Source organism: Stylophora pistillata, chromosome 10 (assembly GCF_964205215.1).
Source record: "Stylophora pistillata chromosome 10, jaStyPist1.2, whole genome shotgun sequence".
NCBI lineage: Eukaryota > Metazoa > Cnidaria > Anthozoa > Scleractinia > Pocilloporidae > Stylophora > Stylophora pistillata.
In genome coordinates, this window is record NC_142528.1 from 18057519 (window position 1) to 18085286 (window position 27768).

General features: G+C 40.2%; 4 protein-coding genes and 1 pseudogene across 5 annotated transcripts; 1 reads left to right on the top strand and 4 right to left on the bottom strand.

The window, feature by feature from the left end:
* Positions 1-3746: 3746 nt before the first annotated feature.
* LOC111344734 (uncharacterized) lies at positions 3747-17632 on the bottom strand (annotated as a pseudogene). The gene is made up of 2 exons (XR_015992388.1): positions 17259-17632; positions 3747-5142 (listed from the first exon to the last, which is right to left on the bottom strand). The product of XR_015992388.1 is annotated as an uncharacterized LOC111344734 (transcript).
* On the bottom strand, positions 5067-7937 carry LOC111325138 (uncharacterized). Its single transcript, XM_088735686.1, has one exon. It carries the CDS (start codon positions 6856-6858, stop codon positions 5512-5514), a length of 1347 nt encoding a protein of 448 aa, XP_088591812.1. The 5' UTR covers positions 6859-7937; the 3' UTR covers positions 5067-5511.
* Positions 7982-8798, bottom strand: LOC148722087 (uncharacterized). Its single transcript, XM_088735687.1, has one exon. The coding sequence runs from the start codon at positions 8615-8617 to the stop codon at positions 7985-7987; it is 633 nt and encodes a 210-aa protein (XP_088591813.1). The 5' UTR covers positions 8618-8798; the 3' UTR covers positions 7982-7984.
* A 1181-nt stretch (positions 17633-18813) lies between the features above and the next one.
* Positions 18814-22139, top strand: LOC111321899 (circadian locomoter output cycles protein kaput). The gene has a single exon (XM_022924900.2). The coding sequence runs from the start codon at positions 19050-19052 to the stop codon at positions 20799-20801; it is 1752 nt and encodes a 583-aa protein (XP_022780635.1). The 5' UTR covers positions 18814-19049; the 3' UTR covers positions 20802-22139.
* A 1988-nt stretch (positions 22140-24127) lies between these two features.
* Positions 24128-26837, bottom strand: LOC111321901 (circadian locomoter output cycles protein kaput-like). The gene has a single exon (XM_022924901.2). It carries the CDS (start codon positions 26361-26363, stop codon positions 24774-24776), a length of 1590 nt encoding a protein of 529 aa, XP_022780636.2. The 5' UTR covers positions 26364-26837; the 3' UTR covers positions 24128-24773.
* Between the last annotated feature and the right edge of the window lie 931 nt (positions 26838-27768).

Genomic DNA, 27768 nt, shown 5'->3' on the forward strand with positions numbered 1-27768 from the left:
TCTCTGAAAACTGATCTCTTTGAATGTTATTTTATCTCCTAGGTTTTATTATTGTATTGTCTATTTCTTATGTGGAGCGCTTTAGGACATTTGTATTTAAAGTGCCAGATAAACGATACCATTATTATTATTATTACTATTATTATTATTATTTTGCCACGTCTTCGTTGCCGTAGCTTTTGGGTTTTGGTTGTCTCCTTATAGTATTTATAAATCTTTTAATTTGTCTGCGATGAGGAAGTCCTTCGTAAAAAAATTAAAAGTGTCCATATTATGCTTAGGGTCGATTTCTACCGCTCTCTCGAGTCCGGTCTTTTTCGTTCCTCCCCGAGAAGAGGGAGTTCGGGGAGGAGCGCGGGCTCCGGTTCCCGAAAAGCGGCTGGTAATCGAGCCTATATTATGCTTGAAGACTGACTACACAGAAATCGATCATATGGTCAGAATTGATGTATGAGTAACGACTCTTTAAAATTTGTTATTTCTTTTGAACAACAAAGGAAAGCGTTGTTCGCTCCTATAACAACAAAAAATGCACCACTGCACTCTGTCTAGTATCTACTCGTTTCGTACCCACGGAAGTTTCATTCTCTGTCGATTCGTACCCAGTGGGATCGGTTCGTTCCCAAACCGTTGGTAGATTAGCACCCGTTCAAACACTCAGAGTTGATCAAAACCTTGGTAAACAGATGTCGATTGTCGCGAATGACAAGTTACATTCAAGCGAGTAACATGCAAATAAGTTCTGTTTTGTCTATTTGTGACCTTCTTAACAATAAAAAACGAAAAAACCCCGTAAATTATAAGACCATTAAGTGAATAAACACGGCAGTACATCATTTACCCCCATGTTCTTGGAGTGTTTACGAACAGCCTGTACCTAGTAACAAAGACACTGAGGGCTGGCACAACGAATTGAACAAACCCGCTGGTAGTCGAGTTCACCCACCATTCTGCCTGCTACTTCATCGATATATCGGTTAAGAGTCGGTTGACTCGACTGATATGTTGGTGACACCCGGTCGACACCCGGTCGACACTCGGTAGAGAATCGGCTGCATGCAACGGCTTACACTCAAGTGCGCCTCGTCAACGCTTTTAAACTTCAAATAAAGCAAACAAGTCGCAGGGTTCAATCCAACGCAACCTTTGGAATTGCCCAACATGAATAATGTAAAAGAAATTGCATATACAGCCCTAGTACGGCCGAAGCTGGAATACGCGAGTGCGGCTTGGGATCCGTTTTTAAAGAAAGATGTCAGTGCCCTGGAAAGGGTACAACGTAAAGCAGCACGGTTTTGCTCGCAGAATTATCATAGATATGCTAGTGTTACTGAAATGATCGAAGATTTAGGATGGACCACGTTGGAAACGAGAAGAAGGCAGTCTCGGTTAATACTTTTGTATAAGCTAACTCGCGGTCTTATTGATATAGATAATGGAGGATATTTAGTACCGCACTCCGAGTATCGCGCGAGGGGAAGCCATCAATTTCAATTTCGCGTTCCATATGCAAGTAAAGACGTTTTTAAATTTTCCTTCTTTCCAAGAACTATAACAGACTGGAACTGCTTCCCTGAGACCACTGTTTCGTCAACTTTCTTAGAAATTTTTAAACATAGATTATCAGCCTTCTTAAATGGTAGTTGTACATAGCTTATATAGTTTTCGTAATTTAACTTTTATTTTCAACATCAACATAGTTGTATTTTATTCATTTACTCATTTTTTTTTTATTTTTTTGCTTTATTTTTACGGTTGGTGTGATATCTTGATGATTTTACCGACCTAATAACATGTAAATGTAAATGTAAATAATCCAACGACGCACTCACCGGAAACTTCAAGCAAAAATGTTCGGCTATTGGGAAGATTACGCGTCAAACAAAATTTCAACAGGACAAGGACTAAAAGCTCGCTCCCACTTGGCACATGGACCAATCCATACCGAAATGTTGGATGTGTTTACTTTATGATGTTTAGTTAGGACTTACTTCACTTTAGGATCACGTTAAGATTTTTCTCGCTAGCTTAAGACTGCACTGAGTTAAACGCTTGAAGTCGCTAGTTTAACGCTTGTGTAATACGCTATCATACCGTTTAATATTGGTTTTATCTGTCTTACACGGATTTTTTTTTTTTTTTTTTAATAATAGTTCTCGGGGACCTATAACGTTTGGGTATCGTATTCAGAGAGAAATTTAATGGTTTGAAATTGAAGTTCGGTGATATTATTGAAGGATTGGTAACGTAAGTAAATACATCAAAAGGGTGTTTTGATCGATCGGTACCTTTTGCACTCTCTTAAAATATGCCATTTTGGTGTGTTTATAAGGGATAAAAATTCGGGCGACTTGACATTTTTCTTCGGGCGACATGACTAAAACTTCGAGCGACATGACTAAAGCTTTGGGCGAAAAGACTCACCTTCCGGGCGACATACCTTGAATGAGATGACTTCTGGGCGACTTGACCGCAAACCTTAAGTACTGTTTCAAGTTCAGTGTCCAGTTCAAAATATTTTATTTAATTATATTTAAAGGGACAATGTACCGAAGTGCACTTGCAAATGTTGATACTTCTGATGCAGAGTCGAATAAGCACCCACACTCTAATAGGCACTCTCCCCCGTATGAGTACCTACCGCCTCGACCATAATTTCAAACAAGCGCCCCCTCGAACAACCGCCCCCTTCCTCCTTTACTTTCGTAAAAAGTAGGGATACAATGAAAACTTGTTTCTATTGCCACTTCATTTTTAACTTTTCATACTTCAACTGCAGCGACGTCAGAACAGAGGAGAATAGTCCCCGGTTAGCTCAAATGGTTAGAGCGCAGGACTGTTGTGCGGGAGGTCGAAGGTTCGAGCCCCGGCCGGACCAACACTCAAGGTCTTAAAAAACTGAGGAGAATGTGCTACCTTTCTATAATATCAAGAAATGGATAGACATTCTAGTCTTCTCGGATAAGGACGAATAAACCGTAGGTCCCGTCTCCTGCATCTATCAATTAATTGATTTGGTTGGGCAGGGGACGTTAAAGAACCCACTCACGAGATTACTGTGATACCGTCTGGCCTGTTTACTGGGAATTTTGGGGGAGGGGGCATCTTCAACTTCCTTTGATTGATAATATTGTAAACTGCTTGGTGCAGTCCTGCTAAAGTCCCCCGAAAGTGTTGTAAATTAATTCTGAAAAGCCCCCTAGGGAGAATTAATAATAAAGTAGATAGATAGATAGAAGATAGATCGTTTATTGAATAATACTTTGCACTCGTAAAACTGAATTCCGTATTTTACAGATAACATTAATTGGTTAAAATATAGAGCTAAATACAATCATAAATGTAAATGCCTAATATAATAAATCTAGAATATGTATGAATATCTAAAATTAAAGTCGACTTTCTTTGAAACTTTAGCAGCTATTGTGCGCACCCTGGGACATAGCATAAAAGAAAGAGCCTCGAAAACGTTCCGTGTGAGAACGTGGCAAATTATATATCTCTTGACACCTTAAACTATAACTAGATTTTTTCCATGATGGCAGAAGATGGTACAACTTATGTTCGGAAGTGTTAGCTATGGAATCGAACAAATGACAACAGAGTTCGATGCGTCTATCATACAGAGTTAGCAGGCCTAGACTGTCAAGGCATTCTCGATATGACATTTCAGGTGAAATTATGGAAAGCACACGTTCTGCACTAACTTAAGCGAATAAAACCAAATGAAAACAAGACACAACAAATCATGGAGAACATTGGATTGTGGGCTGCGAGAAACGCCATCAATCAGTTTATTGAACTACAATTGAGATATATGATTATAATCGTAACCGGATCTGTCAACTGCGAGTAAGCGAGCCAGGGGGGCCAGAAAAAACCTACCTCAAAAAACCCTGTAGGGAAAATACAGGACAGGAAATCTGGGACGGGCCAGGCACCACTTACGTCCCCCGCCAGGACTTCTAGGCAACAGCAAATAGATGGACATAATAAATACGATAAATAAATTGATTGCAGTAAATAGTAAACTAGAACTACAATAGTTATAAACTAGCAAAAAAGCACAAAATAATCGCAAACTAATGACAAGAATAAACTGTAAACTAGCGTAAAGTATACCCTCAGAGCAAAAGCGATTTTGAAACGCTTAAACGATCTTTCATTGTATGTTTAATGTATCTGTTCTTCGAGGGAGGACACCTCCACCCAGCATGCATATCCAATAAATCGCCGGTATGCGCCTACAAGCGGCGTTCGACGCTGCACCAGACCTCATACTATGCGTGCCGTACTTTGAAACGTCGTCAACAAAGGGCCGGATGTACTTCTCGAATTCCTCTCTAAGAGTAGAATTAGACACGCCTTTGCTAGCGTGGAAATACTCGCCAGATTTGGACTTTACATTGTACGACGAACAAGCGGAAGCGATGAATTAGACTGCGACAAAACCTGAATAATTCGTTCAGTAATGGAAACTGGGCACGTAGATTTCCCAGACCTGGCAAGATAAGAGGTGTGACCCTCCCGATACTGGTCAATTTTTCGCTTGGAGACATAAATAGACATATGGTCAGCATTAATGGTCACATCCTTAAGGCAAAAACTGTTAATTTCATCAATACGAAAAAACCCATAGAAACCAACTAACATTATCAACAAAAAAACGAAGAGTGGCAAGAGAATTACTCGCAATATAACATTCGGCAATTGCCTGCAGCGTGTCTACGGATAAAAGCTCCTTTGGGTTAACTGGACGAGCCAATTTTTTTTTCGCGCCCTCAAGAGAAGATTTCACAAGGGGATGGTTGGCAGGACATATTTCTAGCCCAGCCATAGAGTGGGCCCACTTAATACCATAAACAACAGCTTCTATGGGGGAGACACCCGTATTGTTCGCAAGGCAAACGTTCGTAAGTTCTGTAATAAAAAGTGCAATGTGCAAGGGCTTCGCCGAAATGACAGGGACACCAATCTTCGAGGACGCCCATCCGCGCCATCTCAACCAGCCTGACTTGTACTTGGTTAAGGAAGACGGGGCCCTGGATCCCAAGTGCAAATCAAGAAGATCTGGAACCAAGCTGCGTAGTAATGGGTTTTCCAAGGCTGCCGCGTCGCTCCAAATCCCGGAAATTAGAACATCTGAAACACAAAAACACAAAGTGAACGAAACGACAACAGAAAACTGAAAAAAGCAAGCTCATACAGAATGGCAATATCGGTATAAGAGGATATTCCAAACGCGATGGTCGGCTGCGCGGCATAAACTTACCCATACCTACTAAATTGCAAAGTGAATCCAGGTGCCATTACAGGCCAGGTGCCATTACAGGCCAAACAAACGCCCCATCGGACCGAACATTACCCAACTTAGGCCTCAAGACACGCCACATAAGGCTAAAAACATACGCCAAATCAGGCTCTAAAATGCGCCAAAAAATCCAAATATGCGTAACCAAAACAGATACCGGAAAAAGTGCACCGCCGGGCTCAAAAAGTATGCCACGAAGGCTAGACAACTCTCCTAAAATCTAAACGCAAAGCCAACATTCTGAACTTCGAACAACGACGAAAAATAGAAGGTCGAGACTTATAGATCTGCTTCTGACCAGGACCCTCCAATAGTAGATCCTCGACTGCAGGCAGAACAAACACTTCCGCGACATACGAGCTAAACCGAGAAGACCCTTCACGCAAGAAAGGCCAAAAATGAGCGGAGGGCCATTCGGGGATGATCAATGTCCCGCGGCCAAAGCAAGACATGAGATGACGAACAGAATCGACGATCAGACTAACTGGGGGACATATCCAGTTGTTTTCGGCGCTCCAGTCTTGTGCCAATGCGTCGACCCCACTGCATCCGGGAGAGGCAAACTTCGAGTTAAACCGAGGGAGCTGAGCATTGTAATAGGTCGCGAAGCGGTCGAATGTACGAGGACCCCATTTAGCATCAAGGAGGCGAAAAACTGAAGGATTGACGCGCCAATCGTCCTTGTCAACGAATCGGCTAAGGAGATCAGCCCTCTCATTCTGCGACCTGGGAATCCACTGTGCTTCAAGGGTGATCCCGTTTGAAAAACAAAAATCAAAAATGCTCATAACAACGGACTGGAGGTGAGCTTTGGAACTGCCAACAGAAACTATTCTCGCAGCGCCTTGATTGTCGGTGAAAACCTTTACTCTCTTCTGCTGCAGCTTCTCCGCATAGGATAATAGAACATAATAAATAGCTTTCAACTCGCGGTACGTGGAGCTCTGACCAAGATCTTCAGACGTGAACATGCCGCTAGCCATTACGCCGTCCAAGGAGGCCGAAAACCCGCCGAAGGCGACATAACTAGCATCAGAGAAAATAACCGTCGACGAATCAGGGGGTAGACGAAGAGAATAGCCGTTAAACGAGTCGATATTGCTGTACCAAAATCTCAACTCCTCCAAAAGAGCCGGAAAAAAACGAAGGGTGTGGTCCCACGCTGATCGTGATTCAATTGCCAGGTACATTTGCCTGGTTAGAAGACGTGAAACGGGCCCCACTGACAAGGCTACAGAAATTATAGAACCGGCGATTCTGGCCAATTCTCGATACGAGGACGACGTATCTCCAATTACAGAGCCTAAAAGACTCTTAAGCTTTTCCACCTTCCTTTCAGGAATATGAAAAGACATAGTAATAGTGTTAATCACGAAACCCAGCCATTCGCCTACTTGCATGGGATGCCAATGAGATTTGTCTTCATTCACAAGGAGACCTGAGGAGTCGAGCTCTTTCTTTTGGATAATGGCAGCTGCTGCGGCGGAACACTTATCCGGTAGACTTCCGAGCCCATCGTCGAGATAAATAAAGCTATTGTGACCCATATAGCGCCAGCGACAGACTAACGGACGCAATAATTTGGTGAAGCAAAAACAGGCGCTGCTAAGGCCGAAGGGCAAAACTACGAAGGTAAAATATCTTGGCACGCTGTTGAACTGCCAAGAAAAACCGAGATACCGCTGATGCTCCAAGCAGATATCAACATGATTATATCCGGACTTAAGGTCCCATGTAAAGAACCAGTGCCCCTCCTCGAGGACTTGAGATAGGGAGCGAAGATCCTCGTACTGAAATTCAAACCTCACAAGGAAGCTGTTAACGCGCCTGAGATCGATGACTAAGCGCAGCTTCTTCCCTTTAGCAACTGACAAGGGGTTGACGCAAAATGGCGGAACACTGTGCTAAATAATGCAACCGTAGGCTAAAAGCTCCGAGATGGCTTGTGTCACAAATCCAGAATGCTAAAAGGCCGATCTATTATTAGCCAAAAAACACGAGGGCGTATATTCCGCGAAAGGAAGCCTGTACCCACGCCTGATAGTGTCGAGCACAAATTCAGGAGCATTCAAGGTACTCTTCCAAAATTCAATGGAGGCGCTCAAACGACCCTTGACACCGCTCCTAGTGATTTTAACATTGAAATCGTCGTAACTACCCAAAAAAAGGAAGAAAAATCGAACTCAACTGAATGCTGAAGAACGTTCTCCGAGCTTGAATCCACGTCTAGTCAAGAATGGCGCGAGTCACTCTTTGGCGCAACAGACGGCTTAGAACAGAAGGCGCTCAAATGGCCAAACTCCCCGTACTATAAGATAGACAACGCAAATGAAAGTTCTGTATGCGATGGCGTTCACAACCCGAAGGATGAATACCAGTTAACCTCAGACTTATATACCACTATGCAAATAACTACACACAAGAGACATACCGGAATGCGTACTTAGCGAGGACCACATTCCATACAGAACGTGCAGAAAACAAATATCTGCTAAACTTCGTAACGCAGATATTTTTATATTCTGCACTAACTTAAGCGAATAAAACCAAATGAAAACAAGACACAACAAATCATGGAGAACATCGGATTGTGGGCTGCGAGCAACGCCATCAATCCGTAGTAAAAAACAAAGAAGTAAGACGCGCGAGTGAACTGAACCAAGCAAAAAAGATTTAAATACTTATCTTGAAACAGGGACCCAAGCGTCGGGGAGGGTTTGAATCCTTACGGACTGCATGATCGCCTGCAAAAGGCCTTTGTGAATTTGAAGAAACATTCGAAGCGGTAGGCTGGGAACTTCCACGAGTGAAAGGGCGAGGCTGGCGACGACGCTTATCTTTGATTTTCCTCTCCGCTCTCCTCTCCGCGCGATACATCCTTTTCTCATCGTCTGAGTCTGACGCCAACTCGTTTGACAGGTACTCGTCCACGGTTTGCCAACCAAAACCGCTTTTATCAGCTAAATTAATGGCTTTTATGCGCTTGGATACGATACCCGTACCTTCCTCCAAGGCTGCTTTCACTTTGTCGTACGACTTGTTCTTTAGAGCACTCGTTGCCTCATCAAATTTATCCAGCACCTCGAGCTCGTGATCAAGCTGCTGTTGATTTCCCCTTCTTTTACATGTATGGTTTTCACGGCGGGCCTTTTTGACGGCTTGCTCGACGGTGGCGCCATTTTCTTCGGAAAAACGTTGAGCAAAACTACCGAGCCTTGCCTCAATCACTTCAGTAAGGCTATCTGTTAGACGACCGACCGACGCGTTAACATTAGATTGAATCGCTTCGCTGATCGCTGCATCCATTACGGCCACACCGACGTCTGCCGCGTCCAAGGAAAGAGAAGCTCCGCTACGCTGGTCGATGAACTGAAAAAAGTTTTGTATGCGATGGCGTTCACAAGCCGAAGGATGAATACCAGTTAACCTCAGACTTATATACCACTATGCAAATAACTACACACAAGAGACATACCGGAATGCGTACTTAGCGAGGACCACATTCCATACAGAACGCGCAGAAAACAAATAACTGCTAAACTTCGAAACGCAGATATTTATGTATTTCTGAATTCTTTCTATATCCTCATTAAGATAGGCCGGGAGTGCATGATGGAACACTGGAGCGCAGTATTCTGGTATAGGTCTAATTGTTGTGCAAAAGAAGTTTACAATGTCCTTAAGGGGAACACGGGCCCTTTTCAAGAGAACAATACAATGCAGGCGCTTATTTGCTTTCTTAATGCAATCTACAATATGATTGTTCCATTTCAAGTCACTGGATATCGTAACACCTAATATCCTCGCGCGGTCGGTGACAGGAAGCTTGTGACCATCTGCCTCGAGAGGAGAGAAATTATGAGGGTTCTTCTTGAAGTCGATAATCTTCTCCTTGCACTTGTCGGCATTGAGTTGCATCCGCTGAGACCAAGACCATTCCTCCACGGCAGTAACAGTGTGTTGCACGTCACCCAGGGAGCCGCGGGGCATGGTTTGAGAGATTGTCGTATTGTAGTTTCTTTTCCGTTACAGTTGTTTCTATCTCAATGTGCTTACAGGGTTCCTGATGTGAGTTATCTGTTCTTTTGATTTTTGTCCTAATGCTGCGCTTACTAAATAAGCGCCCCCCTTGATCAAGTACCTTCCTACCAATAACTTGAGGCCGCCTCTCCCCCTTCCTCCCCCACTCCCTTTCAGCCGAAATTTTATACAAGCGCCCGGGAGCTTATTCGAGGAAATACGGTGTTGAAACCTTGTAATATTTAGGCGGATTTATACTGCCGAGAAATTTTTAAAATATCGCGCAATTCAATGTTTCCATTTCAAAACATCACCTTCAATTATTGATATTAACTTGTGAATTTTCAATTAACTCAAGATAAGCAGCATTTCATTTCTTCTCTATGCTGAAACCCAACTGTCTATGCTGAAACTCAAACCCAATTTCGAGTCATCATGGCGGTCGGAGGTGGCTTTCTGTCGTCCAACAACCTTTGCCTTTTTCTCTTCATTCAATTTTCAGTTTCGTTGTAAAAAACGACTATTTAACGGCATCTCCACCGCTACTGCTTGTTTCAACGGATATTATGGCGTCTAAAATGGTTTCTCGTTTTTTCTATTAGCGAAATATGCACTAAAGCCAGCCAGAAAGTAGGAGTCCTCATGCGCTTGCGTAACCTAATACCATGCCAAGCTAAGCTCATACTGTATAAAACAGCTATAATGCCACATTTAACATACTGTCATTTAGTCTGGAACTTTTGTAAATCTTCAGATGGGCGCAAAATCGAACGCATCCAAGAGCGAGCCCTGCGTGCGGTCTTCAAAACAACAACAGAGACATATGAGGAACTTCTTAAGCGTGCTAAGTTACCTACGCTTCATAATAGACGCTTACAGGACATAGCAACACTAATGTATAAAGTAAAGAACGATCTAGTACCCAGCTACATATCTGAGATATTTACTCGAAAGGGTACTCGTTATAACCTTAGGAATAGTGACTTTGAAATACCACGATTTAACACTATACGCTATGGTAAACACACACTAAGGTATCAAGGACCATATATTTGGTCCAAATTAGAAAATGGTATGCGTGAACTACCAAGCCTTAGTATCTTTAAAACTAGAATCCGTAGAGTTGACCTGGTAAGCCTAGTGGAAGACAGTGGCAACTGCTGCAATCTTTGCAGCACGTGATTTTTTTTTTTTTTTTTTTTTTTTAATTATCTGCATGGTACAAGTATTTTTATGTTATCTGAACACTGTTGATATTTCTAAATATTTTAAAATTTTAATGCATAGTTTATCGGCTGTATTGTTACTTATTATGATACTGTACATAGTTTTTTTTATTAATTTAGTAAAAGTAGGTGTCCCCGATTAGCTCTATGAGCTAAATATATTGACACGGTAATAAAGATTTTATTATTATTTATTATTATTAAACCTGACGTTTCTTCGGTTCCCAACTCCTCTTCATCACAACTCTGTGCTGGATTGCGACTATTCTCCAATGCTTCAGTCTCCGTGCTTCTTATCATGTTATCAAATGATATGTCCACCAACCCTGGTCCATTCGACACTACTCAAGAACTAACCAAAGCTCACGGCCTGGAAATTAGTCCTAAATGTCAGAAGACTGCTTCCAAAGTTGGATGATATCCGTATCTTGTTAAAGAATCGACCACTTGACATATTTACGATTTCAGAAACATGGCCTAATGCCTCGATACCTTTATTAGAACTTTAAACTTTAAACTTCATAAATTGTATTGACATCTACGTAAATACTATTATTAATCTAATCATTATTAATCTAATCTACACGTTTTACAAGATATCAACATCAACTCGTTGTCAAGCAAACTTTCATGTTCATAAAGACCGTTCACGCCCGCAAATAGCAGGAGCTAGTCCAGGCGGGCGAGAATTAGAGGTACAGCAGTGGTGATAGATTACAAATAAAGCTTAAACATAAATTATTAACATTTCCAGAAAAAGACAGCCACTTGAAACTCGTATATATAACTGCATCACTAAACAAAAGAAAACAGAAACACTATAGAATGTAGAATAAAATTATAAAGCCGGTTTATAATTAGTAATGTTTTGAAGTAGAAGGAGCGATTCAACATAGTAATCCTCAGCCTCTAAGAACGAAAATAACATGTCCTCAAAGAGTTTTTTGAAAGCTCTCTTCGGGAGTTAACGTAATATTTAAAAAACCAGTGCGAGTGTTTCATCAGGGTTTCCAAATACGAGCTCGAGAAAACTGATGAAAGCACGAGGCCGCACAGGGAGCCCTGACAAGCGACGAGTCTGGTTGTTTATTCGAAATATAAAGGAATGTATGGGAGAATATTGAAGAGTCTTCTTATCGTAAACTTATATCATGAAATGTTTGAGTTAAAGCTCAAAATAAATTTAAACCTACCTCACTTGCTGTGTATTGTCGTTTCTGTGGCTCTAAATAGAAACGACAATACACAGCAAGCGAGGTAGGTTTACACTTATTTTGAGCTTTAACTCAGACATTTCATGGTATAAGTTTACGATAATAAGACTCTTCAATATTCTCCCATACATTCCTTCATATTTCGAATAAACAACCAGACTCGTCGCTTGTCTGGGCTCCCTGTGGAGGCCGAAGGCCGAGTGCTTTTAATTGTTTTCGAGTGTTTGAAAACCCCGATGAAACACGAAGTACGAATTTTTGAAATTGCTTCTCAATCGTGCATCCTTAGCCAAGAACAACAAAAAAATTCTTACTGATTTTGGAATCAGTGGGGTTTGACATTTTCTCAAGTTCTAGGGTTTGATATTTCATCAAAGTATAGTGGAAAAGCTTCTGTCCAGTGTTTCGTCGGGATTTCTAAACGCACACATGTGGCCAAATTGGCGTATCGTGACTGGTTTGTAACTTGATGAATTAGTAACGGGTTTGAGAAGAAGAGCATCGCAAATGGAGTTCCAAAGTTTAGCTCCGAAGCTAGCAAAAGAGCCCTGGCTTTGATTCAATTTCGATGAATTAAAATGAAAATTGCCGGAAGAAGAGAACCTCGTATCATGATTATGTTATTGGATCAAGAGCTACATATTCCTGGGTATGCTGTTATTAGACAAGATCGCACAGATAAGCAAGGCGGTGGCACGGCTGTGTACGTACGGGATGGTATTCCTTTTCAACCTCGCCCTGATCTAAATGAAACTCCGCTTGAAAACTGCTGGATTGAAATTACCCATCTAAACACCAGAAACTTTTCGTATGCTCTATTTATAGAGCCCCTAACGCATCACTGCCCAATTTTATTGACGTCTTGAAAGCTACATTGTAAAAGCTTTCCAGTGACATTGAACTTGTTTTTCTGGGGGATTTTAATGTTGATTACTCTTGCAGACAGAAGTCAAATTCTGGCTTAAAATCAAAGTTGGAAAACTTAGAAAATTTACATAACCTGGATCAACTTATCCAATCTCCCACGGGAGCAACCGCCAACAATTCATCACTGATAGATCTCATCTTTGTGAATAACAGTCATCGCATTGTTAACAGTAACAGTGGCGTGAGTCATTTGGCTCTGAGTGATCATTCCCTTGTGTTGCACGTTAAAAGCAGGTGTGCCCAAGGCTCCTCCGCGTGTTATTGAATACCGTTCATATAAACATTATGATAAAGGACGCTTCCTTTGGGACCTTAGAACAACAGACTGGTCCCATGTTTACAACGCAGATGATGTCAATAATGCTGTAAATACCTGGTGTACAATCTACACCAGCATAATTTGGATATATCAAAAAAGTTGACATGGTAAATTGGCCACCGTAACGATTACAAAAGCTGACGTTTCGCGCGTTAGCCCTTCATTGGAGTGAATAGAGGAATTGTGGGTTGTGTGTGCTTTTAAAGGCAGAAAATGAAGCATAGCTCCAGCATAGCTGACCAACACGCTCCATTAAAATTTAAAGAGTTAAAGGCCTAAAGACCCCGCGGATGACGCCTGAGCTTACTAAATTAATGCAAGGTCAAGATCGTTTCCTTAAGAAAGCACTGAATTCTAATTCTGTTGCTGCGTGGTCCACATATCGCAAACTCAGGAACCAAACAAACGAAGAAGTTAAAAAGCCAAGTCTAACCATTTCCAAGAGTGTATCAACAATAAAAAGGACAATGGTGCTGGTCTCTGCAAAACCCTAAACGAAATCACAAACCGTGACAATAAATCTGGGTGTGGTCCTACGTGTATCTCATCTGGCGAAGTTTTACATAACAATTCTATTTCAATTGCTAATGTCCTTAACGATTATTTTACATCTATCGGGACACACCTAGCTAACGCAATAAGAGATCGATGCACCACCCGTGAGTCCCCTTCCCGGGTTACCCAATCATCATCAGTCTTCAGTTTCTCCGATGTAAATCCAAGCTTCGTGCGGAAATACGTAAGCTCCCTAAAAACCAAAAAGGTATTTGGCCTCGACAAGATCAGCGCCCACCTTCTCAAAGATTCTGCTGATGTCATCACACCGTGCCTTACCTTTTTGTTGAATAAATCGCTATCTTCTGTTGTTTTTCCAGCTATATGGAAAAAGGGAAAGGTGGTTCCAATTTTTAAATCTGGTGACCGAACCAGCGCAAGTAATTTCAGACCAATTACAATCCTACCAGTTCTAAGCAAGATTCTCGAGAAAGCTGTTCACTGTCAGCTGTATACCTTCCTCAAGGAGAACAACCCTTTGGCCCCTGAACAGTTTGGGTTTCGCCCAAACCTCCCAACTGAGGTGGCCCTTGCTCATCTGACTGAGAACATCCTGGATAACATGATGGACAATGGCTTTATTACGGACGCTGTGTTCCTTGAACTTAGCAAGGCATTTGATACGATTGACCATCAGATTTTACTAAAGAAATTGCATTGCTTAGGTCTTAATACTAATTCAACAGATTGGTTTAAGTCCTATCTCTCTGAGCGTGAACCAGTCACCTCAATCGGAAACTGTCTCTCGTCTCCGAGACCAGTCACAATCGGGGTGCCTCAAGGAAGCATACTTGGACCACTTCTGTTCATTATATATGTTAATGATCTACCTCGGTGTCTCCAGTATTGTAAGATCATTCTTTACGCTGATGATACGTGAATTTATTATTCTGCCAAATCAACTCAGGACTTGCAGACCTCTTTAAACGAGGACCTCGAATCTGCTTCGCTTTGGCTTCAGTCAAATCTCCTTACCCTTAACTGTTCTAAGTCAACTGAGATTTCTTCTATTTGGGAGTAAACGCCGTCTGAAGTCGTTAAATACTGTCGCTATCCGTATCAACGATAGTCCGCTCGAAGAAGCTAGCTCCTTCAAATACTTAGGTGGAACACTGAGCGAAGATCTATCCTGGGGTGATCACGTAAAAAATATCATGTGCAAAACAAACCAGCAACTTGGACTTGTCAGAAGAATCAAGCATCTTTTATCATTACACGCTCGGTTGACACTTTATCACTCTCTGATACTTCCTACTTTTGACTACGGTGACATCATTTGGGGTGAAAAAAACAATGCTACGTTAATGAACGATCTTCAAATCCAACAAAACAAGGCAGCTAAAATCATTCTTGATAAGGCCAAATATTCTTCTGCAACAGCTGCTCTTGAGATCTTAAAATGGAAGCGTTTAGATTAAAGACGACACATGCACCGATGCGTTTTTATTTTTAGATGCTTAAATAATATCATCGATTTTGATTTTAACTGCCTTTCATCTTCCAGCTCCCAAAAAAAACTGAGGAAAACAAAAACTTACATACCAGGCTTCAAACGATTTCAATAATCTTAATCCAAAAATTCAGGGAACTAAATCAATTCTATTGTTTAAAAAGAAAGTGCAGTTTTTATCGTAGTATTTTGTCAATTTTCAATTTTTACCTTTTTTCATAATAATCCTTACATTGTAATGTATTTTGTATTTTGTCAATTTTTACCTTTTTTCATAATAATCCTTACATTGTAATGTATTTTGTATTTTGTCAATTTTCAATTTTTACCTTTTTTCATAATAATCCTTACATTGTAATGTATTTTGTATTTTGTCAATTTTTACCTTTTTTCATAACAATCCTTACATTGTAATGTATTTTGTATTTTGTCAATTTTTACCTTTTTCATAATAATCCTTACATTCGTATGATGCACGACCCTCGCAGTAGATAGCGCTATTTATGCAATAGCGAAAATCAGACCTGAAAAAAAAAATCAGGCCTGTACGGGATTCGAACCACTGACCTCTGCGATACTAGTGCAGCGCTCTACCAATTGAGCTAACAAGCCAACTAGGAGCAGGCCGTATATGAACTTCATATATTCATTGTATCTAATCCTTACATTGTAATGTATTTTGTATTTTGTCAATTTTCAATTTTTACCTTTTTTCATAACAATCCTTACATTAAACAACAACAAACATATGAAACATATGTGTGAACTGCGGTTATGAGACGTATATGAGAACGATTCTTCGCAGTAAAGCACTATTTGAGCAATAGTGAAAATCAGACCTGAAAAAAATTTCAGGCCTGTACGGGATTCGAACCACTGACCTCTGCGATACTAGTGCAGCGCTCTACCAATTGAGCTAACAAGCCAACTGGGAGCAGGCCATCAAATTAAATCCTTACATTGTAATGTAGCAATCTCATCCTTTCATCTTTGCTCTTTAACTGTACTTTTTAACTTATTTTTTACAGGGCCGTTCTGAAAACCACTTTTGTGAGAACGTACCCGGCTGTCTAAAGATTATTATTATTAAGTTACCCACTTGATTCCAATGGCAATAACGAAGAAATAGTCACAGAAGAGATCTCCGTATGGTATGTTAAAAGAAACCTAGCAACACTAATTTTCCTCTTCTGTGAAATGTGTGATAATTTGCACCTTCCATTATTAGATAAAACCATCAGACAAGATTTGTTCCAGTGGGATATTTAGTAAATAAACCCATTCGGTCGGCTGGTATGTCGGCTGATAATGTCCGCGGCTGAGAGATTGTCCGAAAAATAAATATGAAATTTTGAGGACAATTTCTCAGCCGCGACATTATCAGCCGACATACCAGAAAGCCAGAACGGGGTTTATTTCTTTTATAACCCTCCCCGGCATTAATCTTCACATCGCAATTAAACTGCGCGTAAACACAGTTAAAAAGCCAGTGGTGATCTGATGGCGAATGTGCGTGATTGACGCAAGCAAGCAAGCAAAAAAAAAACAAACGAGTTTGGTTTCCTTCCATGTGAATAGGAGAACGGAAAAGTTGAAACTCTTGTGTTGACCATGTTTCTTTTTCACGGAAAAAATCGGAGGACAAATATCGACGAAGACGGGAATTATTGCGTGATAACTGTCCTGTGATTTTGTCACGTAAAGTAACCAATAGAATCACGCCAAAATTAATAGTAGGTTATAATGGACAATAATTAACAATTATTCGCCGAAGGCGAAGTGAATATTGGTGAATGTTCCCCGAGACGAAGTCGAGGGAAATATTCACCAATATTCACGAGCCTGAGGCGAATAATTGTTTTAGTATAATTATTCAGGTGATTATAGAAATGAGCAAAGAAGTGTTAAATTTTATTTATCATTGTCACGCGTCAGTGAACAACTGAGCGTGAGCCGCTCGCACAGACAACAGACTATTTCTCTTGTAAAAAGTCCCGTTTTTCCCCTGACTGAGACGTAAAATTTTGACAAACATTTATTCATCTCGTTGACCTCCATTGCCTCAAAGTCAGTGGTAAATTCGGTTTGTTGTTGAAACCATTCTGTTCAGTAAACAAAGTGTTGCGAAAACTTAATGTAGTTGTTTTGATTTATTCCTGCATGTCGACATAAGCAAAATTTTCAGGGAAATTTGAATGGTTTCTTTGTTACGTTTAGCATAATTTTCACACCTTACCTTTGAAGAGTGTCATTCCAAACTTTAAGGCGTGTTTGGTATTCCTCGGAATGGCATTTTCTTTCATTAAATTAATTTCCTCTTCAGACGTCGACAAAGCGCGAGGCTGCCATTTTGAAACTATAATGACCTCGCTGGAGGTGATTATAGCGGAATATGACGCCATTCTCGGCCAATAAGAGCGCGAGAATTTCTATAATCACTTGAGTAATTATACTAACAAGAATTACTGAATAAGAATATAAGGACATATATACCATGCGTTCATATCAGTGTTGTAACTGTTGTCAGTATTTTCTATGCAACAATAAATCTTTCCGACTGGATCAGGTTTCCAGTTGCCTCCCACAAGCAAGCTTGACAAAAAGCTAATCTGCGAAGCATATCAATATTATCACAATCGAAACAGCTAAGCTTTCACTACACACGCCTTTAGCTACTATACCCAAACATGTTTATTTCATCCCAGGTCTCTCATTCCAAATGAGTCTCTTGGAAGCACTCCACCTACGCTCAGTAATAATTAGAATGTAGGTCTTAAAACTTACATAGATTCGCGGGCTCAGAACTCTTGGCATAGTACCCTAACTGACCTAACTAACATTTTTCTCTTAAAAATGAAGAAATGTTTTCAGTCACCTCATCGCCTGAAAAAAATTAAGGGCCACCAGGCTGTATCACATGAATGGTTATAGTACTTTCACGCCTAGCCCTTTATTATTAGGCCATTAACTATGGTTTCTGCAAACGTGCACGTGGCAAAAACGCATGTATGTAGCAAAGCATTTTCGTAAATGACCTAAACTTCACTGTTTAAGTCTCCACATTGCTAGTAACTGTCATGCTTATTTTTGTTCATGAGCCTTCGGTTCGACGGTTAAGGCAACCTCAAAGATCCTTCTTCGCGACGCTAATAAATTGATTGATGATTGATTCAGGGTTCTTCTTCACTTGGCACCTCTACTTGTGAGCCTAAGAAAATTTGTGTTTATCAAAGCGAGTACCGTGTGGTTTCACGGTTTGCTTCACTTGTAATCATCTCCGAGTGGAATGTTCTGAGAAATACAAAGAACCCGCAGATAATTTGCGTGGGCGACCTTAAAGGGTGTTGCGTGTTCGCGTAGAGCCGCTTTGTTTATTGACTCTATTGTTATCGGTCATTTTTTGAGATATAATTTGTCTTCTTCTTCCATTATCCTATCTATTTAAACTGAACTGACGCGTTTTTTTTTTATCACACGACAAAACCTCGAAAGAAAGTTTTACATATTGTAGATTTGATGCTACGGAATTTCGAGGAAAGTTCCTCCACGTGACAACGATTTCACGTGTACTTTAGACATTCGCGTGACCGTCACAGACGTCTGTCTTACTACAGATGGGACACGCGAAGAACAACTAATCACATGTAAACAAGTATCACGCAGATACGTGATTGCTCTTTTCATGAAACGTGATTTTTCTTATAAGTTACATTAAACTCATACATGCCTTAATAGACATATGAAGTGTTTTTCTTTCACATGACTTACGACTAAAGTACTACGGCGCTTTAATTTAACAGTGACTTAAAGATTTACATCGCAAACCCCTGTTTTCCTGTTTTTCTGTTTTCTAAAATTTGTGAACTTGAACAGCTGCGCCTCAAAATATCTTAAAGGAAGCGGTGATAGCAATTTTTTATTTCACTGTCGACCGTTTCGCACGAAAAATGTCTCGTGTCTCAGTTACATAACGTATGAAGTCGTTCGAAGCGGCTGGCCAATGCCAAGTACGCTGAACTGAACCAAGATGGCAGAGGACGAAGCGGCCGGCGCTAGCCTTGATGATTTTAAGAAAGCTTGTTTAGTTAGAAATCAAAATGAAAAAAAGCGGAGAGATCGGTTCAACAACCTGGTAAATGAATTATCTGCTTCTCTGCCTGTGCGAGGGAAAAAATTAAGCAGAAACAACGTTCTGAAATATTGCATCGAATACTTCCGCCACGCTCAGCAGCTCGCTTCGACATCAAGCAACAACACCCTTGAGAGGGTTTGTGGAAGATGGCAGCCGGATTTTATTACGAGCGAAGAATTCCGTCAAATTGTGCTTGATGGTCTAGATGGTATTGTAATAGCGATCGACGATGCAAGCAAAATATGTTTTGCTTCGAATAACGTGTTCTCCTGTCTTGGTTACGATTGTAAAACCCTTCAGAATGGCAGCATTTTAGACTTGGTGCATCCAGAGGATCAAAGAACGATCTATGCACTGCTAACAGCTCTTAACAAGGACAATGCAACCACTAGACCAGCGCAGATGTTTTCTTGTCGCCTTCGTTTTGCTCCACGGAGTGATGGGTTCAGAGGCGGGTTCGTACCGTTTAACTGTGTAAGTAGGACTTTTAGAGTTGGGCACACAAGTGGAGATCGCTACGTTGTGTTTCTGGGACGAGTTACAACTCTACCCAAATTGAACAAAACTGTTGTGTCAGCTGATAACGAACATGTTTTGAAATTCACAACGAGATTGGATAAAATGTGGAGGTTTCAATGTGTGGAAAGAAGTACGACTATGGTTCTGGGTTACTATCCTTTCGAGTTGCTTGGACATTGTTTGTATGAATATTGTCATGAAGATGATTTGGCCCATCTTACAGAGTACCACAATATGCTTCTTTATTCAGGAGTAATAACAACTTGTTGTTATCGTCTTCTCGCCAAAGGACAAGTTTGGATCTGGGTACGCAGTCGCTACCATGTGTCATACAGTCCATTAGATTCAAAACCTGATTCTGTCATTTGTGTCACTTGGCCCATGAAAGGTTTTGAATTCAGTGCATTAAACCAGCAGGAAGTCCTAGAGAGGGATCGACAACTGTTCTCTCAAATTCTTGAAAAGAGTGGTGAAAAACTTCTCAGCTCAAATTTCAAGAGTGGCACACAAAAAAATGCACTGACAGCTGCATCACCACCTTCTTCATCACCATCTCTAAATCCCATCGTGAATACGAATGAAACTGTGGAACAGAGCCATGCGGTTACAGCATATGAGGAACTTCCATCTGCATTATCAACAATGCAATCTGGTGTTTCTATAACTTCAGACCATAGGGCGAGCTTGGTTGCACCTCAGAATGTTGATGCTGGCATTTGGCCTGTTGGTGGTATTGACAGTGCTGCAGTTGTGGTATCAAGTGACAATCACTTTAACTCAAGCAACCCACCAGTCTACTCAGTGGAAAGTGTTGATGAAAAGAGCCTACTTTTAGAAGACCATGATCAAATGCCAGAATCTTTGTCCTTTTCGCAATGGGTGCTCCACTTACATCTGAGAGACCAATACAGGAGTCTCACAGACTCCATACGGCAGCAATCGGAGCAAATTACAGTCATACAAAGACAGCTGGCCATTCAAAAGGAATTATCTTCACTCAGTGATGAATTAGAGGTTCAGCAAAAACGGAAGACACTGAACCTCAAAAATACTGTAGAAGAAACTAAAGCTGTTATTCTTCAAAAGATGAAGGAACTGCAAGAGTGCACACAGTTACCCAGCATTTAATATAATTCCCTGTTAGTGTGCTTTGACCTTGTTCATATCAAAGTTCATAAGTTTTAGAACAAAGTAATGCTTAATTTTGATAGACCAAGTGCAGGACCTCCATGGAATTATCTTTAACATACAGTAATTAAATTATATTTAAATTAAATTTGGTATAGTCCTACAAAGGATAAGCACTGCTGTGTTCTTGCATTCCAATAACACACCTGTGAAGTGTTAATGCATTTTGTCAAATGTTGACAATGCCTTGCCATCAATTATGACCTAGACCTTGAAGGATATTAATATTTTGACATTTCAGGGGATGAAAAAGTTGTGTTTCTGAGTTTACTGAGTTTGAATGTAGTTTTATTTGTTTCAGTTACTGTGAGTTGGGCTTTTGACTTTCTGGTTTGCAGTCACCATTTCACTGTTAACAAATTGCATTAGTTTGAAAGACAGTGTATTTATTTCTCTTTATTACTCATTTGAATCATTTCAGCACTATTCAGAAATGCTGTAAAACCCCCAGAATTGAGGAACAAACTACATAGCTGTCTGTTTTCCTCTCAGGAAATGACTTCCCTCAAATAAGTTCCACAAAACCCACCACCCCTTCCCCCATGACAAAATGTTTGAATACATGGTCATGGAACATAAAATCAGTTTATGGGTTTATATTTGATCCAAAATCCTTTGTGGCTTGGGAGCACTTTCGATGAGGATGGGGATTTAGAGAGTCCATAGCTGGCATTGGTACTAAGCCAGTATTGTATGCAGGTTTGCTTACTACCAGCACCATATGAATGAGTAATTCATCGCATGTATAGATCAGAATTGTCCAAGGAATAAAATCAAGACATTTTATTTCATCCTAGGGAGGTTATTGTCTATTTGTTCAGTTTAGGGGCCTCCACAGGCCTCCATTTAAACCAGCCTTAACTGAATTGGACTTGCCTGTATAAATACTGCTTATGAATAAAATAAATAAATTTAGTATTGACTTATAAGGTGTTCAAAAACTTTATTTGCCGTGCATTTACAAGTATTTTAAGGCTTAACTTATAGGCGGTGAAGAACAATCGACAAAATATGAAATTTCGGTGAATGTGGAATATCATGAATTATTATTGATGGTAATTCCACAAAATACAGTTCATAGCACAGTTAATTAGTATTGTACCTCAAAATATAAACCTCAGGGGAAATTTTAATTTCCATGCATGTGGCAAAAATAGCTGTCAAAATGTGGTTATTTATTGAGTACAGGGGTATTAAAATCCAACCATGTTTATATAATGCACTCCAAGTCTTGAAATGCTTCCTTTTGAATAAACGTGATTAAAATATTTTTGTTTATTGGATGTGCTATATTAACTCAGAAAAAAAAACTATCTTACAGAGGGCAAAGTTGAACAACAGAATATTTGTGTAGATTGAGTGACAAGAAGTGAAAACTTATGACAATATGGAGCTCGTTTGGCTGATCGAGACTGTGCAATATAGTGGGAAACTATGTTTTGATTAAATGTTTCACACCTTGTAACAAGATTTAATAGGATATTTGTAAATTCACATTTACCCAAGTCAAGAATGAGCCAACATAGATGAAAAATAGAGTTTGTCTCCTGCAGACACAAGAAAACTTCCTTTGACTTCATTAATTCCTGCATGTGCCATTATCAAAACTTAATTTTTTTTTGTTTATTGAAGTCTTTTATTCACTCCTCTTGTGAATGAGTAAAAACAACCGAGGTTTGACAATTTGTAGCTTATTCAATTTATTAGTTTCCAGAAGAAATTCAAAAGACATCTCCTTTACTGCAAGACTATATCACAAAGTCATGTCTAATATATTTGTCTAAAAATGCACACACATGAGGCTGGAGAATTTTGACTTTTAACATTTAAAGAGGTTTCATTTCTACAGTGATAGGGTAGAGGTCCCACAAAAGTTTTCAGGTTAAGTTTGTATATATTAATGATGTGTTCAAATTTAGACCATACGGTAATATATGTACGTTATTGATCAAGCATGAGGTCAAGATGGCTGGATATTGGCCGAGTTCCCTTTTTGCATTTTTATGGACCGAGATGGAGGCTAATGTCCAGCCACCTTGACCAAAAAAGCTTGGCCAATAAAGGATTCATCATATTGCAAAAAGACTTTGCATTGTTAAGAATTAAGAATGACTTGTTTACTTCAAGAGCCAGTAAAGAAAGCCACCTCTGTATGTAACACAATTAATTCCTGAGTTGTTTCTGTTTTCTTTGTTTTGACTATCTTCTGCTGCTTTTTGTGTGTCCATCACTAACAATGTTCAAGAATTAAAAACTTAGTACCAATTCAATTTTTCTCATGCTGCAATCAATGGCGGATATCCCAATGGGCCCATCTTGCCCACTCTGGTAGCCAATCAGAATACAGGACTTGCTTCATAAAAAATTAAATATAACAGTTAACCTCATTTGAGTATTTCAAGGACCAATTTTAGTACCAAAAGACTTGTTAGTGTGTAAACCACACAAGTGGAGAATGCTTTTGATGCTTGTTGAGTAGCTTGCTAGGAGGTGGCTAGCAAGTTGATTTATAGAAGTTTTTTTCCATCACAAGTTTGCCCCCTATCAGTTTGCCCCCATCACAATGAGTTCAGTTAAAGGATGAAGCAGGCTTGTTATATTTGATGGGGCAAATTTGTTATGATAGGGATGAGCTCGTGAGAAGGAAAACTAGTTGGAGTGGGTGTGGAGAAAAATATAGAATAGGGAAAACCTCCAAATACTGCAAGTACTAGTCACCCCCAAACAATATGGACTTATGTTTCACTACCATTACCAAAGGGAAGGAAGCTGTCACAAAAAATTTACATCCCATATTTCCTCAAATAAGTGCCACACTCTAAAAGGCACCCTTCCCCTGAAAAATGCCTACCCCTCCTTGACCAAAATGTCAAACAATTTCCCCCCTTCTCCCTCACTTTTTTAATACAGTAGGTGGAGAAGTAAAACCTGTTCCTATTATTACTTTCAATTATTTACTACTTTTAAAGCTCCAACTACAATGGAATGAAAAAAGGAGGAGAGTTCCTTTACTTGCCTTGTCGGTTTTTTAATTTTTGTCCTATTGCTGTGCTAACTTAATATACATCTCCTGAATTTCATTCCTTTGTTCCAATACCCACCCATTGTTTTAGTTAAATTTTCCAATAAGTGCCCAAGCCCTTCTTCAAGGAAATACAGTATTGAAATTAAAAACTGGTTTGGTAAATGGCATTAATTAGTAAGCTATGAGATCTTTCGAATCTTGTACCCTACAAAAAAAAAAAAAAAAAAACTGTCAAACTCAATAGAAGAGTAATCATCTTGTATTTTGAAACATCATTTCAAGATGTGAAAAAAAAAAAATAGCTGAAGGAAAGATGAGTGAGAAGTAAACCTGTTAACTTCCTGAAGTGATTTAACGGTAGAGTCTCCCTGAAGTAATACATCATTCAGCTGAGCAAACATGCATTAAAAATGGTCGTATGTATCATCTGGAGGGTGACGAACCGATAAAACAACAATCTCAACTTTTCCAGAAGGAAACATATGACAGCCAGGGAAGAGCGTTAAACAATTAAATTAAGTAAGAAACGTTCACTAGTGAAAGCCAATAGCTTATGAAGGGTTCTATGTAACATGATTGACATGACTTAGAAGAAAACTCAACCTGTCCATCCAGACTGTGCGCACATAGAAAACTAGGATTTAAGAGCAGGGCATCCTAATGGAAAATTTTAAATATCCCTCCCTTTGGTAGACTGGCCTGCAAACAGTGACAAGTTAGTTCAAAAGTTATGGTTGTGACACTCTGGGTGACAAGTTCTGGCAAAATGACACAGCAATTCAACACAGCGTTAAAGCAATAAACATGAGGCAGTTTGCAGTGACTTGTCAGTCGTCGGAGCGAAGTCCTTGTCACAAACTTGTGACAATTAACTCAGCCAAACTTATTCATGAACTTGAAGTTACAGACAACACATCTTCAGAGTCTATTGATGACTCCTCGACTTCAAAAGCTCCAAAACTCCTATCTAATTCCAGAAGCAATCGGCTCCATTCAATGAGCTTTCTAATTGTCTTCAATTGTTTTTCCTGCTTTCTAATCTGCTGAGCAATTTTCTGATACTCCTCTCGCAGTTTCATATGCATTGCAATTTGGACACTGGATAATCCTGGAGGAATTTTCACATTTTCTAGCCAAACAAGGTGTTCATCTGGCTCCTCATCTAGTTCCATTTCCACATCGCCGATACTTTGATTGTCTAGAGTATTCGATAGCTTGTCACAAGGTAATTGGAGAAATCGATTTAGAAATTGTGAAGGGATACCCGACTCATTGTTATCTTTGTGATCGCATTCATTGCCTTCATCACGTAACTTGACTTCTTCATAACCGTTAAGCCAAGACGACGGCCAAGGATTGAGGGAACAGACAGAATCACCCCCATGTCTTGCGAGAATTCTCTCAAAGTGTTCTCTATCGCGTCGTATTGTTTCAGTCTGCTTCAAACAAACCTCATTAAAGTTCACAACTGTGGCTGTGCAATCAATTGATTCCGGTTTGGAGTTCCATTGATTGTAAGCGACATAACAAGAGCTTCGCAACCATACCCAAGACTGTCCTTTTGTTCTATGTTGGTAGTAACAAGTGGTTACCTTCCCAAGACGGACAAGAAACTTGTGATACTGAGAAATGTTTAAGATATCCTCAGGTCCACAATATTCATATACCGATGTACCCAAAACCTCGAACGGTAAAAATCCAATGATAGAAGACGCCCTGTGATCGATGTACACATACTTCCAATCCATAGTTAGACGATACGAGAATTCCTTCTCGATACAGTCCGACGTCATAACGATTCTGTTCGGTTGAGGTTGTTCGATTTTTGCAAGAATAACCACACATGTTCGTGCTTCGTTTTCTTTTTGCCGACGAACGCATGCAAATTTACAGTGCAGTGTTTTGAATGTGTTTCGCGCACAGAAACGTCCACTCTTCATGCGAACAAAGAAATGATTATTATCACCGCCAGCCTCCGTATCAGTGCCACTGTAGACAAAGGCAAGCTTCGTCCAAAATCTCAAAGAATCACCTTCGTGAAGATAACTACATAAATTCGTTCCATTTAGATCGTATGAAAGATGTCCTAACAGAGGCAAAACACTGTCAGAAGCATATAATATATTGCCGGTATTTTCGACCGCAAATATACAAGAGTCTAAAGCTTCTGCGACAATCAAGTTGAACTCAGCGTCTGTAGCAAACGAAGGCTGCCAACTCGCCGCATTTCCACCACCGTTTCGTGGATGAGACTGTACTTTTGACTGATGTTTCCGTAAAAAGTTTATAGCAAGCTCGAGCACAGCTGATTTTTCTAGTTTCCGACAGTCTGTTGGAGAAACAATCCCAGCTATTTCCTGGACGAGGATGTTGAAACGATCTCTCCTTTTCTTTTCGCTTAAGTTTCGGCTAGTGCGCTTGACAGGGTTGGAGGTTTTTTCCTGACTTACTTGCGGGTCTTGATCTCCACCTTTCATGTTCAGGGAAAGTAACAATAACCAGCATTTTGAGTGGGCCTACGTACTAAGTCGTTGACAACCATAATGCCACATAACCTTGTTCATATTTATAAACACGTGAAGTCAAAACCGGCTTTGTCTGCGGGGGGTAATTGCAGAATGTGGAACAAAAACGTGACTTTCTCTTTAGATGGGTGGACGGGGCGAGTAAGGTCTTAGTCTGTGAGTTCTAGCACATTTTGATGGGTCTTTCAGGATTTGAAACTCAGGCTTTTCACTCATTTCCGAGTCAAAGTTGACAAAAAATAATATCCATTACATTTTGACAACCTCTTACATTTAAAGAGAAATTTGGCTTGTCCCAACTAACAAGCGATTCAGCCTCCCGACCCCTACTGGCCTTGGGGTTTTTCCTGAACGAAAAAACTCGTTGACGGTCACGTTCGTCAATAGGCAATATGTCAGTCTACTGTCAACTTTTTGGGCTCATCCTCGGTGTAAAAACCTGTGAAGCTCACGAGTGACGTAAAACAAAGACAACAAAACATTCTAAACAAATGCGTACAGCAAAACAATACCTCATGAAACAAAGAAAACCTCGTCAGGTTTTTACACCAAGGATGACCCACTTTTTGAGATGCAGATCATGCGGATTCAAATATAAAGCATTGATCAAATAAAGAAAGCAGCATGACTGAGCACAGATCAAAGTATGAAAGAAACTAAAATGCTGCATGCACTCACGTTGCACATGTCAAGTTTATTTAAGAACAGGCGTCCCTCACTCGCGTCTCAAGAAACAGCGAAAGATTTTATTTCATGATGATGAAAGCGTCAGGCGTTGTGTGACACGGTGTTAAGTTCACAGGGAGCCGACACAAGCGGCGTGTCTGGTCGTTTGTTCGAAATATAAAGAAGTGTATGGGGGAATATTAGAGAGTCGTAATATCGTAAATTTATATCAAGGAATGTCTATGTTAAGGCTCAAAATAAATGTAAACCTACCTCACTTGCTTTTTTTTGTCGTTTCTGTGGTTCTAAAGCAAGTGAGGTAGGTTTACGGTAGTGACTAAAACGAAGACCCCCTACCAAAACGAAGACCCCCCACCAAAACGAAGACCCCCTACCAAAACGAAGATCCCTACCAAAACGAAGACCCCTACCAAAACGAAGACCCCTACCAAAACGAAGACCCATTACCAAAACGAAGACCCATTACAAAACGAAGACCCATTACCAAAACGAAGACCATTACCAAAACGAAGACCCATTAAATAAATTCGTTATGTTCGTGAGACTACGAAAACGAAGATCCTTTCGGAAATCTTGAATTCTGAATTTGGCACGTCTGTAATTTATCGCGGAATATTTCAACAGGTAGATGAATCATTGCGTAAATTATGTCACTATCAACAGAATGTGC

Coding starts and splice junctions, on each gene's coding strand:
- LOC111325138 (XM_088735686.1), bottom strand. CDS start 6,858: ATGGGTCACAATAGCTTTATTTATCTCGACGATGGGCTCGGAAGTCTA.
- LOC148722087 (XM_088735687.1), bottom strand. CDS start 8,617: ATGGATGCAGCGATCAGCGAAGCGATTCAATCTAATGTTAACGCGTCG.
- LOC111321899 (XM_022924900.2), top strand. CDS start 19,050: ATGGCAGAGGACGAAGCGGCCGGCGCTAGCCTTGATGATTTTAAGAAA.
- LOC111321901 (XM_022924901.2), bottom strand. CDS start 26,363: ATGAAAGGTGGAGATCAAGACCCGCAAGTAAGTCAGGAAAAAACCTCC.